A 14,729-nucleotide genomic window follows, 5' to 3' on the forward strand; every position below is an offset into this window, starting at 1 on the left:
CAAAGACTCCGCTCCCGCAGCAGCAGAACAGCTGTAAGGCAGCCGCTCTGTGCTCAGCTCCTCTGCGAGCCAGCCTGCCTTAACGCATGGATGGCTTCCCCTGCTTTGCCTTGCCTGTGTACCTTGTCTTTTGAGGGAAGAAATCCCCAGACTAGGTTTTAATCTAACCTTCTTGACATCAATTTGCTAACTGACCACTGGCAAAGCAGAGAAGCAGAAACCCAGATGAGTGCTAAAAGAAACAATCATAGGGGTTGGAGTCGCCATCAAAGACAAGCCAGTGTAGGAGGACAGTCAGACACACTCTGGCTTCACTGCTTTTATGCCTAACAATGCAGCAGTGAAAATCAGAAGGGAAAAAAAATCTGCTTTTTCAAGGCATAGCCAGACAGTCAGCGTTTCAGAAGCACATCTCTGTTCAGCACTGTGGAAGTAATTGCATGTATAGTTCAGGTTTTGCCTTCTCATAAAGGTTAAAAAAAAATTCAAAGGATGAGAAAATGGTGATAGTCTGGAGTAAAAGCAGATGCTGTAACATGATGGTGAACAGGTCACTTTGAGACTAATGTTGAAAGACCACCGCCTTCTAACACTAACTATTTGTACCATAGCTGGAGTACTAAAATTAAACAAGTGTTAAGCTGGGCTCAGCGAGTGGAAAATTGCTTCTATTAAAAAATTTGCCTCATAACATTCCTCTCAGAGGGTGCAGAAAATCAGCTCATAACTGTCTATTATTCTGTTTTTACTACAGCTTGTACCTCAGACATTTGGACCTTGCATTTGCTGTTCCATGAAATGCCATCAACAATTTATCTCGTTGAACATCTCTGTCAGCCCAGAAAAGTCTGAGAAGACCATTTCACCCACTAGTGGTAGGAGTCGAGCAAGTTGGCAACTGCACAAGTGTCCCTAAAGACACTTGCCCAAACCCCCTGCACAAAAAGTTACCAAACACAAATATTTTAAAAGCATTTGGGCACATCACGCCTTCAGAGTTATGTGTACAGATATCCTCATTTATTTGTAGGAAGGCCAGCAGCTGTTGATAGTGATTGTAGTATTTCTCCTTTAATCTGTTTCCAGTGTTATTTCAAATTCCTCAATATTGCCATTGCTTTAAACTTTATTCAAAAAAAGTTTTCCTAAAATACAAAATTACAGTACCCACTTGTCCCAAAAGCAACCTCTAGAGTGAGATAAGCCAACTTAAAACAGAAGCACTGTCAATCTCACTGTCCCTACAGTTCCTAACTTCAGATGTTCCCTCTTCCACTATACCTACAGTGAGCTTTTAAAGCCTACTGGAGAAGAGAAAGATAGAAGGGGACAAGGTGGATCAGGGACTTGGGGGAACAGGAATAAAAATAACTTACTGAAAAATCACTTACTTGTATCAAATTGGCACCTTCTACTGACCATAGCTGCTGCCAGAAGCAAGCCAGCAGAGCTCAGGCAAGGAAACATCTACCCACATACCTAGACCCGAAGTACTCACTAGGGAAAGAAATAACATGGCAAAACATAGAAGGGCAGGCAGCCTGCCAAAGACTCGCTATATTCATTCCACCTTACTTTATTCATTCTACCTTACTTTTGCCTCTCCAAGCGCACCCAACTTTCCATTTTCTCCTTTGCTTCTCTAGTGCCTACCTGCCTGGCCCTGATAAGCCAACAGGTGGCTCAGGGACAGTGGATACCCGTCTACTGCCTACCACATAGATGGAAAAAGCAAGCTTTAGAAGAGAGAGGAGTATTTGCTCTCTCCTAGTGAAAAACATGGCATTTAGGACTGAACAGAACTTGCTGACACTGCAGTGGAGAAATAGGTGGAAGAGAAGTGAGAAATTCTGTCTTCTCACAGCCCTATCAACAATTGCAGCCTTTGCACTTTCTAGGACAAGGGGTCCCGAAAGAGTTCCCAACCACTCCATTCTCTCATGCACTTAAATATTAGAGCAGTTCTCAAGGCAGGAGATATGCCGTTGTGGTATGCATTTAAGTGGGTAAATTACCCTAAGAGCCACAGGCAGTAAAAGCGGGGATGTAGCCAGCAGGTGGAGGTGTGGGCAAGACACAAGGTGGAGCAGCAAGTTATCTGGGCTTCATGCCGTTGCTACTAAATTATGGGAAACAAGCACCACAAGAAATACAAGACCAAATACCATAAGATTCTGAATTTTGGAAACTCTACAACTCATGGTGCTCATAACTGATAATAAAAGTCAATCCTCTGTTACGATAGCTGTAGTTCTCTATCTTCTCTATCACAACACCGAATAAAATAAATTGGTGAGAAGATGTGATCGTAAGAAAAAGATTTTAGGATGCCAAAAATACCTTTTTGCTTCCCCCAAAAGAAATTCCTTTAACAACACAGTACATCAATAATTCCTTTCAGGTGTAAGTTTAAAAAAATAAAAATAAATAAACCTCTGCTCATTATGCGGAGAAAATAAAGAATCTTGCGTTCTGCAACTGCAGTGTCATTAGTAAGCACAGAGAAGGAACTGACACCCAGTCACGGTAAGGTTTAAACTTCATTTAGGTTTCTTGAGTACTAACATTGGTATTTCACTGTTTTCATAACTGAACTGTCAAAACAACTTCAACTTATCCAAAAATATCCATAACGTGCTGGTTAAGGAATTCTTGTCTAATTTGTGTATCTCTACAGAAGTCTAAAGGAATCACTAAAGTGTAAAATTGCCAAATGATGAAGAGGCATTGATCACAAACTACATTGAGAGGAGTAAGAGAAGCATTCAGCACTTTCTAACCATACCCATGACACGGATCCAATCTCAGTGAAACATTTGCTGAAAATCAAGTGCTGTCTCCAAAGCAAATGCCTTGTATTCTTGATATAAAAATAGGACATGCTAAGTCTATGCATGGTTGTCACTTCTGTTAAACAAAACACTCCAAAGCAGATATGGAAGACATGTCATGTTTTTTGTCCTCATCCACTTTCACACAAGGCAGAAATAGTTTGGTATTAGCAAATACATGTTGTACTCTAAATCACTGTTACACAGTCACCCTTGGGCGGTGCAGTAAGTTAAGCCATCGGGAGCTTTCTAAATGGTGGTACTTTGAGCATTACAGAGGTGGAATGATTTTCCACACAGCCGTCAGAGGACATCCCCACCACTGCCTGATCCGCAGTAGCGGGTCTGTCTCCACCACAGAATAATGGGAGCCCTGTTGATTCTTCCCTGCAATTTGTACACAACTCTTCATATGTGAAGAATGCAACAGAGAGAAGCCAGCTAAACCCATACCATGTTGTTGCACCACACAGAAGGTAATGGCGAACCAGAGAAACTGGAGAGAGGACTTCTCATCTAGGAAGAAAAGTGCTCATAAGGGCAAGCTGTGCTACATGAAGCAAAGCTTGAATGTGCTCTGAGCTCCACAGGTAGACAGCACAGGAGGAACATGCAGGGCATTTTCTACAATTAAAGGTTACCACACCTCATCCTTGCATTTCCACATTAATAGGGCTTTACTTGGAAACCATACAGTGTGCTTGGAACTGCCTTTCTATCCTATGTGAAGATCTGTTTCCCTTTCAGAAGGAAATAAAACTCATACAGAGCTAGCTGAGGTTCCTAAGCACCGACCTAGCACTTCAGAGGAGCCATGAGATTCATCAGCAGTTTTCTCCTTCAGTCAGACCACAGTGGTGTCATGCTCTCCCAGCGTGACCCCTGACAACCTAGGACCATCTTAGATCAAATCTGACAGATTGACTGCTTTCTTCTAAGAGTGGAGGTGAAAAAGACCCAAGGAAGAGAGTTTAAGAAAACATTTCAACCAAATAGGATCAACACCAGGCTTTTTGTGCTCTGGGAATTTAGGCTAAACAGCAGTGCAATTAAGCAGGTTTGCCTCTTGGGGCACTTCAGGGATTAATTACTCCATCAAGACGCCTGAGAGAACACAAGGAAAGAGCACGTGAGATAATGAGGCCTCTAAATAGCCCTCCTCACCTCAGCTTCAATGGCCTTGCAGAAACCACCTGTTAGTTTCCAGAACTCATTTTCTCTACACTGAGAAGTTGTGCATAAATTGTCTTCCACCATCAGTCATACTGGATGGGTACATCGAGCATCAGACACAGTCATGGTCTTCTCACCACATTTTTGTCTGACCAGTCAATTAAAGCCTTATTGGTCAGAATAACAGACGGTTTTTCAGGGCCAGTATTTCTTCAGTCAGAAGTATTAGGTCATGCCAGATTTGACATGGTAGACAAGAAGCCTGTCTTCTGTGGGGGAAACCTGTTTTATTGAGTGGAACCAAAACAAATGCTCTCACATTCCACAGAATCCAGGAGCAACACAATCCTGTTGCAGAAATTCAGTTGGCAAGAGACCTGGAGAGCTTTCCGTATTCCTTCAAGTGGTGGCTGGGCATAGCAGTGTCCTCTGCACCGTGATGGCTGCTAGACCTCCCTCTGCCTCCCCCCAGATACTAATTTTGAGCTGAAGATGAGCCGGGGCCTTGCAGTTGATGCGTTTTGGCCCGGGTCCACCAGCATCAAGAGGCATCAGCAGGAGTTGTAACATGCTCCAAAGCTGGCACTCCTTCCCGAGGGGCCAGAGACATCGGTTAGCTCCCTGGGCAAGTCCCCAGACTGCCAAAGATAGAGCACCGCCTGAGGAATCTTTAAAATGAATTTGTTAAACTGCTTCAGATCCAGGGTGTGGAATAATCTGCTGTGACTAGCCCGCCCGGGACAACAAACCCCAGGAGAAGGGAGCCAAAGACCGTGTGGGTCCACTGTGCGATCCTGCTGTTCCTTCTGCCTGCCAGTTCCCAAAAATGTATTTTGGCACATGGCCCTGCCTTCTTCTACTTGCTACATTCAAACTACTACTTGCTACATGCAAACTACTAACCCAGAGTAAGAGCTAAAAAAGGAATCGTGAGATAAATGTTTCAAGTGGAAATCTAGCAGCAACTTAAATAAAATGAACAGAAATAAGTGTTCAGAGATGTACTGAAAAGGAGGCAAAGGAGAGAGGTTGTTGAGGTGTTTTCTTTTATAGAAGTGGTCCTAGAAGCCTCCACTGCAGGCAGCCTGAGACAAGGCAGCCTCCAGATTACAAAGAGAAGGACTGGCCCTGCTTCCTCATCCAAGTATATTTGGCAGTCAGAATTACTTCAAAACACTACAGAAAATCTCCTCCGTTTGGTCTTGACAAGCAAATAGCAGGTGGATACCTACAAGCAAGTCATCTACTAGTGTGTTTAGCTAAAGGTTTAAACTCGTCCTGCAGGGACGGCTGGAGTAAGGGCTGAGGTGTCTCTGGCAGCCAGTCAGCAACTTCCCGCCTGCACAACTCCCCACAGTAGTTTCTGCACTCCGAGAGGAGTAGTTTTTAATGTTAAGAGGAGGAATTCAACCACAAACCAAGCTTAGGAAGTTTTGTTAGTTTTCTTGGAGAGAAGACTGGGCAGGTTTGCCTCAGTGCACCTGAAACTGGAAATACACCGCTTGACAAAAGGTCTAAAACAGTACAGTTACTATCAGCACAACAAAACCAAGAAGAACCAAGAATTTACTCCAGAACATCTGGAGCTCTTTTCTGACATAAATTGCAATATATGTTTCGGGTATTATCTTTCAAAATGTAAAGCAACCAGTCACAAAATCTCAAGGAATTCCCTGTGCTTAAAGTAAACGCATCAAAATGTTATAATCAGTCACCTAAAGAAGAACAAATCATTTGTACTACGCTAGAGTCAATTCATATATATATTTCAAAGAAGGCATCACTCAAGTGCTGAAATCAGTTAGGATCTTGAGCAGTTAACATCATATATTTTCCAAGTATTGCTAAATTAATTCTATGAAATATTAGTGAGCACATTTCTCCTGCAGTCTGCAGACATCTAGTCAAGAGGCAGATTCTGTTGTAAGGTAATAAGTGACCTACAGCAGAGTCACTGCCTCGATACTTCTGCCCCTCTCCTGTGGCCATCACTTGACCCTCGTGATGCTCAGAGTAAGGACGTGATAAAGTGCATTTACAATCTGTTTAAACTTTACCCGAGTGAGAATCCAGACAAGATGCCAAGCAAGCACAAGTCTTTTGTCTACGGCCTTCTATAATTTATGACAGAAGTGTGAAAAACCTGAGTGCCTGACAGGTATACTTACGAACTTCAATCTGGAAAGAAACATCATATAACTGAGTTTCTCCATTACAAAATGGCATCAAATGCAAAGAGCTTATCTATAAATGAAAAAGCACACTCTCTGATCCAGGAGGTCCTTCCCAATTCTGTGTCCTAGAAAGTAATCCTATTAAGACAGTCTGATACGAGGTTTTTCATTAGGCATTCACTGTGCCATCATTTGCATTTATCAAGTCCAACACACGGGACTGAAGTGTGTGATCCCGTTGTTAGCACCACACTCAGAATGGCGTTCTCCATCCAAAAGTTTTGTCACCTGTAGATTAGCTCCCACCGCACAAGCTAGCCATTTAGACACCTGTCATTACATCTCTTCAAAAAGTGCTGTCTTTTGTGCTAGATTTGCTCCGCGTACATATTATATGCTGAATTAATTAAGCTATCAACATTCTAATAATTAAAGATCTATAGTACACAATTTTTCTCTAGGTGCAGATCTACTAGATCTGCACTGCTGATAAATATCACGTATATTAAAAAGATACAAGATGCCTTCTGGGGCTGTGATCTGTGTGTTCCTTGAAAACAGTTTAAGATACTGTGTTGAACTGGTTCCTGGAATAGATACCATGCTCCTTCGGGGGAAAAAACAAGGTAACAGTTCTGCTATTCAAATGTGAGCCTCAGAATTAAACACTTATCACTTCAAAGAAGATTTGATTTGTTTCAGTGTGCACCTCTGCCCAAACCGTTCTTCGTTCCAAGATCTTTAACGCACTAAATTTATTCTACCTTTGAAATACAGTCATACTGCTGCTGTACAGACTGCATAAAATTAAGATTTTATCCTCCCCACCCCCCCCCCTCCAGCCCTCCTCCAACATTAATAACTTCTGGAAATCTTGACTCAGATAATTCCACGTGTCACACTGGGGGGCAGCAAAAGAAACTGCCAATGTTTTATGACAGGCAGCCAAATGTTGCAGTGACATAGATGGATGGCCATGTCTAACCTACTCAATTTGTGCTGTCAAATAGAAGTTTCTGGAGTTAGATAGAAGGAAGGAAAATAAAAAGAGAAGGGAAAAATGAGAACTTTGACTTCTTATACTGCAGGCAAGACACAAGTCTGCTGGAAGAATGGATTGATGTTTCTGCTGCTTTATCACCGGTGGTGACAAGAGACAAGGTGACCATAACTCAGACTGAATCAGGTTAGAGATGCGATAGCCTATTTTTTTTATGAGCATTTCCTGTAGTCCCAGAGAACTGCTTCACGCAGACTATATATAGTAGCATGCATTACAAAACTGCCCAGGGTTTTTTTGGTTGGATATGGGGACAGGTACAGTGCCTTTTCAAGTGAATGGACATCACCTAATCTAAAGGGAGAGCTACAAGAATGCATGGATCAACAGAGGAGTAGTTAAGGCACGCGACAACCCTAATTTCAGAAGTATTGCAATAGTTAAGTTCTACGTCAAGTAGAACATCGTTTTATTTAGATACGACACCTACTTAGAAACATTCACCATGCCTTTTAACAGGAGGCAGACGTGCCATGAAAGACGAATCTTTCTCACTTAAACCGGGCTATTTTTGTTTCAGGCACTTGGTTTTATAGCAATTTAGATCAGCTCTAAACATGCAGAGCTCTGAGAATAACGGGGGAGACCCTCTTCTTTCCTGCCCTGCCAGAGTACAGGGGTAGGAGGCAGTGCAACGAGTCCCACGTCCTGCAACAAAGCTCAAAGTAACCAGCTGCCAGCTATCTAGGGGCAGATCATCCACGCTGTAGTTTGTGCTGCAAGTACAGGCACATCCAGGGTAGACTCCAGTCCAAAAGCAAGAGCTTGTGATGAACCTGAGCGGGAGAAAAGGGTAGATAAACGATCCACCCCCTCCCCACTTCAGCTGTTCGTTCGCTGCATTATTTGTAGCAGTTTACAACTTATTTTTTATTTTAAAATCCACTGTTTTTCCATGTTCTCTTCCACTCCCTCCCCAGTCCCCACCCTGGTTACCGTGGATAATCAAGCACTGACTGTATGTAAAGCAATTTGCCTGAAGGCAGAAGAGTCTGTAGCCACAACGGTTGGAAGATACTGTTTATAAGAAGTGTAATTATGAAAGGTGATGTAAGCAATCAATTATTTCTTTGCTTCGTCATAAAACCACCACACCTACCCCTTCGGCAAAGAGACCAGTTCAATCTTGAACAGAGAGGGAAAGGACAAGGCTTGATATGGAATAGCTGGTGGAAGATTAAGATTTATGTTGTAAAGCTTCTAAATTACAAGTCAAAAATATCGCTGCTACTTAAGATAAAACAATGAACCATGACATTCAGGCTACACAAAGCTCAAGTGGTTTGAAAAATAATTTTCCCGGACTCCTTGAGATGTAGCAAAAATTTTGCATTCAAAAAGGAGGAAGGTAGCTGAATGGTGGTACATTTCCTTCTAGATTAGGGTCTTCAGAACCTCAAATCAGAGCTTAAACTGCACATTTAGAGACAAAAGGCTCTGGCCTCACTGCCAGCAGGTGCTCAGCACCCTCGCAGGTACTTAAGCCCATTCCTTCTCTGAAAGCAGCAGCATGCATTTTACGAGGGTTGTTTTACAGCTGCAAGCATTTTATAGGCCATTTTGAGCTTTCTATTTTCTACTCTTGGGACTCTTCAAATACCTTTCCATGGTTGCTACATGATTTGAGAAGCCTTTGCTGTTCCGGTGTTGCCCATATCCTTTGGAGGTCTCTGATGATAGCAACCCTTTGACCTGCTCTGGTTGTTGAGCAGCATCCCTGCCCTCAAGAGAGTGCTCCGAGGTTCATACCGCGGAGATCAGGCATCAGTAATAAGCATCCAAATGAAACAAATACAACCAGAAACAGAAACAATTTGATGAACCTCTAAGTATACTCCAATGCGTCTAGACTGTCATACTCGTTTTCCCGAAGAAAAAAGTCCTTTATTACACTTGCTACTGACATGCTTCTTTTTAAAGAACAGCTCCAATTCTCTAATTCTCAGACCCCCCTCAGTCTCTTTCCACTTCGGATCCATTTAGAAATGAGTTCACACACAATTACCATTTGTGAGGTCTTTGTACAGGTTAGAGGAAGTCTATTCAAAGAGTCAGACAGTCAGCGAGTTTGTTGCCGTGGTGTTTTATTCAGTTGATTTCCTTACAAACAGCTTTGTGAGAAATGAACAATAAATTTCAAACATTATCTCACAGTAGCCTGAAGAATAAGTAGTACCTGATCATACCATCAGGTCCACATTACCGAACGGCAGCCTCAGCGGCATACTAAGCAGGCTGTTTTGGAAATAATGGTGTGTTTTGGGGGAAAAAAATAAAAATAAAGCGTTTGGCCCTTGTACTCAGTGTTCTTCCAAACCCGGAGCAAAACAGATCACCAGTAGCCATGGCAACTGCCTCAGCTACACAGGACCTGCGAGCCACTGACCGCTGGCAGGATGGGCTGGAGACGGTGGTCCACGCTGTGCAGGAGGGCAGTGCGAACACGAATACAGTCCCGAGTAGCTGGGAAAGAAGCAGCTGCAGTTGAGTCCATCACCTCGCAAAACTTGCCTGGGGTACCCTGTACAGCATCTAGTCGTTCTGCATAGGCAGCACTGCTCCTGCATCCATCTGTAACTGGATTCAGTACTGAAAATACATTTTGGAAAGAGTCGAGGCAGCTAATTTCTTCAGAGGTCAAGGTTAAGTGACTAGTGCCCCTCTTGCAACAATCCATCCTTCCCAGGAAGCCTGGCACGAGGCAGACAGCACACCTTCCCTGCCACCCTCACGCCACCTCTCACACCCTGCCACCAGCTCTAACGCTGCAGCCAAAACGTTTGTGTGTGGCAGGAGGGGAGAGGGAAGGCCAGGAAGTTTCTGCTTTCGCGATCTGGCTCTTCAGCCTAGATAAGTAAGTGCCTTCCTCTTGTTTTCTCCCGTCTAGCACCAAGCAGTTCAATCTCAAGCACCTACAGACCGACAGACTCCCCGATGCAACGCTAGGCACAAGCTGCTGCTGTTAGCACATCCCAGCGGCTCCAGGAAAACAGCCAAAGAGGGTGCTCATCCACAGAGCACCCAGGGGGAGATCAGCCTGTGCAGGAACAGACTTAAGGGCTCCCTTCCCTCCCATTTCCCTCCAATACCCTTTTTTTTTTTTTTTAAACAAACAGCGGCAATGTCTGGCCCTGCCAACATGAAATCCCTTACCCAGCGCAGGGCTTTATGCCACTCCTGTCCTTGCAGTCCCCACGTATCAGGAAGTGGAAGAGAATCCTATGTGACAACAATCCTCAGTTTGGCACAACCCTGGGTCTGGCATGGCCCTGTGCTCTGAAATAAAATGCTTGAGGGGCTTTTGTGGGCAGCTCTTCCAGTTGTTTTTGCTTGTGTGTTGAATTTTTAAACATAGAATCCCACAATAAGTGTATATTGCCCTGCAACAGAGAAGGCATAAGCTTGAGCGTAATTTCCCTGTTGCTTCTAAACCAAGATCATACCCCAAGCACTGATATCCATACATGATTAGACACACTCTCATAAAATAGTGGATTATCTCAGCTATGGTCAGCAACAGCTCATACTAGAAGAACAGTTTACCTCCAACTTTTAGAATCCAAAATCTGAGGGCTCGTTTGATTTGACCATCCATGCCTCCACATGAAAAAATATTCAGCAACAAGCCCATAGCACAGCAAAATCTTTCTTCGTTGTTTATTAATGCTGTGTAAAGTCCACATGTCTGTCCTCCGTGCTCTTATTCCACCAGCATTCTGCCATCTATAGCAAATGCTGTACTCGGGGGTAGGCAGTATCTGAGCACAGTGATGTACTTGGAAAGCAGAATGGTTTCTGGGGTCAAATCTAGTAGCTTTTTTCATGTATAAAGTTGTACAAGTTTGGTGGGAGCGTACACTGCAGATCCTATACCTGGAAAACCAGGCCGTCGTCACTTACATTCTGACATACAAGTTGCAAATCATTAATAGTGATGATGCAAGTTGTGCTGTGCAGTGTTATGCAGCAATTCTTAACCAATAATGAGTTTAGGCCAAAACATGAAGCATCCTTAGAGAAACTATTTTTAGAAACAAGATGCGTAGTAAAGATCAACAATGAAGTCAGTTCAAGTCCTGTGATTAAGGCACTGGATTTTCAATGCCCTAATTTGAGACTGCATCCTCAGTTTTAGCATTCGTAGAAACCAAAGTGAACAGGTTATAAAACTTCATTTTTTAATGACAGCAGCTCCAGGAGCAAACAGCCAGACTGATGCTCACCTGAAGCACTTGTCCTTAGTACATTAGCCTGACAGATTCTGGTGCCAAATGAATCCTGCTTACGAGTCTCTGGTCCCACTGAAGTTTACTGCTGTGGGAATCCTTCACCATTCCGGTTGGTCTTTATCTCTAAACTCTGCTTCATGGGGAAGCAGCCTTTCTAAAGCTGATCTTTGGATGATGTATGTGTGGTCAGCATCAAAAACAGTCTCAAAGAGCTCTTTCTAAACTACATTCCCCCAGCTCCATTATCCGATTTGATATTTATTTTTTAAAACTGAAACCTGTACAGGTAAAACCAAGATTCACTTGGAAAAGAACACAAGCAAACCTGTCTCCTTACTTCCCAACCTCATCTCTCAAACCTTGTCACCAAGCCAAGACATACTCACGAGCACATAGCTGACTTAACTTGCAGGTACTTGAGAGACTACGAATACATGTCTAGTTTTGAATAAAGGCAGTCTTTCTGTAGGTGTCCACTTACTGATAGATCTTGGCATAATTCAATAGAAAACATTATTTAAATGGAAAAAAAGTGGGTAGGCAACTACATGTACTCAGTCCCACAAAGAGACGCCCAGGTCTTTTTGCAGTCTTTCAGTATATGGCACTGCGAGTGTCCTCTACTTTCTTATTTCTGTTCTTCCCAGGAGTGGCGTGCACTGCTCTTTAGAAGAAGCTAACACCGGTTAGCTCTTTCAGGTTTAGAAATTTTATGGCTATTTCTGACATTCCAGAAGATTTCAGGCTGTTTCAGAACTTAAGCGTCATCACATCAAGGAAGTCATGGTAGATCTTCCACAGAGGTTGAAGCAAGCAGTCCCCATGCTGCCCCCCAACTGCCGACAGACAGTTACTAACTCTGCCTAGGTGATTTTGTTTCTGCACGAGAGCTGCATCTGTAAGCCTAGAAGTCATTCAGGCAGATTCAAGCAAAGCATCTTACATAAAATCACTATCATCTTTATTCACTACACACAACATGCATCTTCAGCCTAATGTTGATAGCACGTTAATTATTTGACCTTTTCACTACTGCCATCGGTGTGACACTGGATGGAGTTCCAGCACAACAGCAAAGAGCAGACGACCTACACATTTTGCCCTCAACCTTCAAAGCTAAAAACGTTTTCACCTGTTGTCTCAAACCATTTTTTTTCCACTAAAAGACATCTGAGAAAGCAAATCATCAAAGAAAGCTCCTTTTATGCAGCCATATACGGTCCCCATCTCAATGGAGAGCCCCCCATCTAATGCAGACCTCCTCCTGTTCCAGTCAGAGGTGGCAGCTACGATAAGGAAAAGACTAGAGGATTTATTCCTCAAGTGTTTCCACGCAGCAAGCCAGTTATTTGAATACTGTGAAGAGCAGCAATAACTCCTTTGGACCTTGGTTTGGTCCCACGTACGACACGTTTTTTTTTGCGTAAAGACCAACTCCACCTATATGTCAAAAGCACACAACACATTGCCCAAACAGGCCTCGGGGTTACAGCAACATGAGTCAAACAGAAGCAATAGGTGCAGCAAGCCAGCTACTGACCACGTTATCGCTTCATGCAAACACAAATCCATCAGCTCATGCAAACCGATTTAAGTACTTCTGGCCCCAAAGAAATCCTCACAGCCTACAGGTTACACAGCCTAATAAATCAGGAGGCCGCAGAGGCAAGTCGCACCAAGACGAAGAGCAGCAGCTGCTTATTTTTAACTCGTCTATACCCTTCCTTCCCTTAGTTCACAGACATAAATAGTTGAGGAGGTTTTAACTCGTCACGTGCGCATTTTTGGTGAGGGCAAGTCCATTTCTGGCAGATCTGCTGATAAACTGGTTCTGAGATAAAAGGGACTTTCTCTAGGCATTTATTTGGGTTACGTGCACGCTGGCTACCGAGGCCTGCTTACTTTGGGCTCCCTGCGCACACCTGGGGCCCTGCCGAGCCCGTGCCTGCGTGGCGCAGCGGGGCGAGCCGCGGGGCGAGCCGCGGGCTCCAGGGATGTCGGAGCTGCCAGGTTCGCCAGCGGCTCCACCAAACCCCGCTCCGGATGGCTTTATTTAACGAGGGTGGGTGAGATCAGCCGGTGGCAAAGGCGGGCGAGACCCTCCGTGCGGACTGAGCACCTTGATCCTTTACAACAGCAAATACCGGGGGTGATACCGTGGGGACCGGAAGGTTACGCTGCTGATGGAGCCCTGTCAAGGCGAAGCACCGGCGGCTCCTCGCCTCACCGCACCAGATAGACATCAGCCCTAATTCCCCTGCATAACGTCGACAGCCCCCTGTCCTCCTGCCCCCCGCAGAAGCGCACAGACTCCGGCAGCGCTCCGGCACGGCGGCAGCTCCCGAAGCCCCGCCGCCCACCCGCGGCACCCCCAACCCCGGGGAGCCCCCCCCCGGTAGCGGAGCCCGGCCCGGGTCGCCCCGCACCTCGCAGCCGTAGAGCTGCCCGAGCTGCTCCACGATCCACTCCTCCAGCACCAGCCGCTTCCGCAGCTCCTTCCGATCGTACTTCACCGTCACCTTCCCTTGCTGGTGCCGCCGCTGCTGGACCTGAGCCGCCGCCGCCACCGCCTCCTCCCGCGAGGAGCCGCCGCCGCCGCCGCCGCCGCCACCGCGGGGGCTCTGGAAGAAGACGCGGCCCCCGCCGCCGCCGCCCGCCGCCGCCGCCTCGCTGCCCCCGGTCGCCACCGACATGCTCCGCTCCGCTCCGCCGAGCCCAGCCCAGCCCAGCCCAGCCCAGCCCAGCCCCAGCGAGCCGCTACCGCCGGGCCGCCGCCGGTGGCGCGTCTGCCTGGCTCCCCCGCACCTGCCGTTTAAAGGCGGGCATGGCGCGGCGCCTCGGCCGGCCCCGCCGCGGGGAGGGAGGGACGCAGGGAGGGAGGGAAGGAGGGAAGGAGGGAGGGATGTGCCCCAACCGGGGCGGGGACAGCGCCGCCGCCGAGGGTCGGCGCGGCTCGGCACGACTCGGGTTGGCACGGCCCGCCCGGCTCCGAGCTGGGGCCGGGCCGCTGCCGCCCTCTCTTCGTCCTCTTCGGCGGGGGATGGCGGTTTTGGGCTTCCCTGTGCCGTGGGGGTAGGAAAGTGGGGTGTCGGCGCCGAGTGAGCTCGGGGCGGTGAGGCCGAGTGGCGAGTGTGCCAGGGCCTCGCGGGTGGTGTGACAGCCGGCCCCTGGAAGATGGCTGTCCCTCACCTCCGTGTAGCATCAGCGGTTTTACTGGGATTGGGGTCTGCAGGGGCACTGCGTGAGACCACCAGTGGCCCAC

At 46.1% G+C, this 14,729-nt stretch overlaps 1 protein-coding gene across 1 annotated transcript in view; it reads right to left on the reverse strand.

The window, feature by feature from the left end:
• PPP1R14C (protein phosphatase 1 regulatory inhibitor subunit 14C) overlaps positions 1–14,313 on the reverse strand; it is a 52,262-nt gene extending 37,949 nt beyond the window's left edge. Inside the window, exon 1 of the mRNA XM_040552657.1 lies at positions 13,894–14,313. Within this exon, the coding sequence (XP_040408591.1) occupies positions 13,894–14,160 (267 nt within the window). The 5' untranslated portion in view covers positions 14,161–14,313. The remainder of the gene's footprint in view (positions 1–13,893) is intronic.
• Positions 14,314–14,729: the final 416 nt, after the last annotated feature.

This window comes from Cygnus olor, chromosome 3 (assembly GCF_009769625.2).
Source record: "Cygnus olor isolate bCygOlo1 chromosome 3, bCygOlo1.pri.v2, whole genome shotgun sequence".
Lineage (NCBI taxonomy): Eukaryota > Metazoa > Chordata > Aves > Anseriformes > Anatidae > Cygnus > Cygnus olor.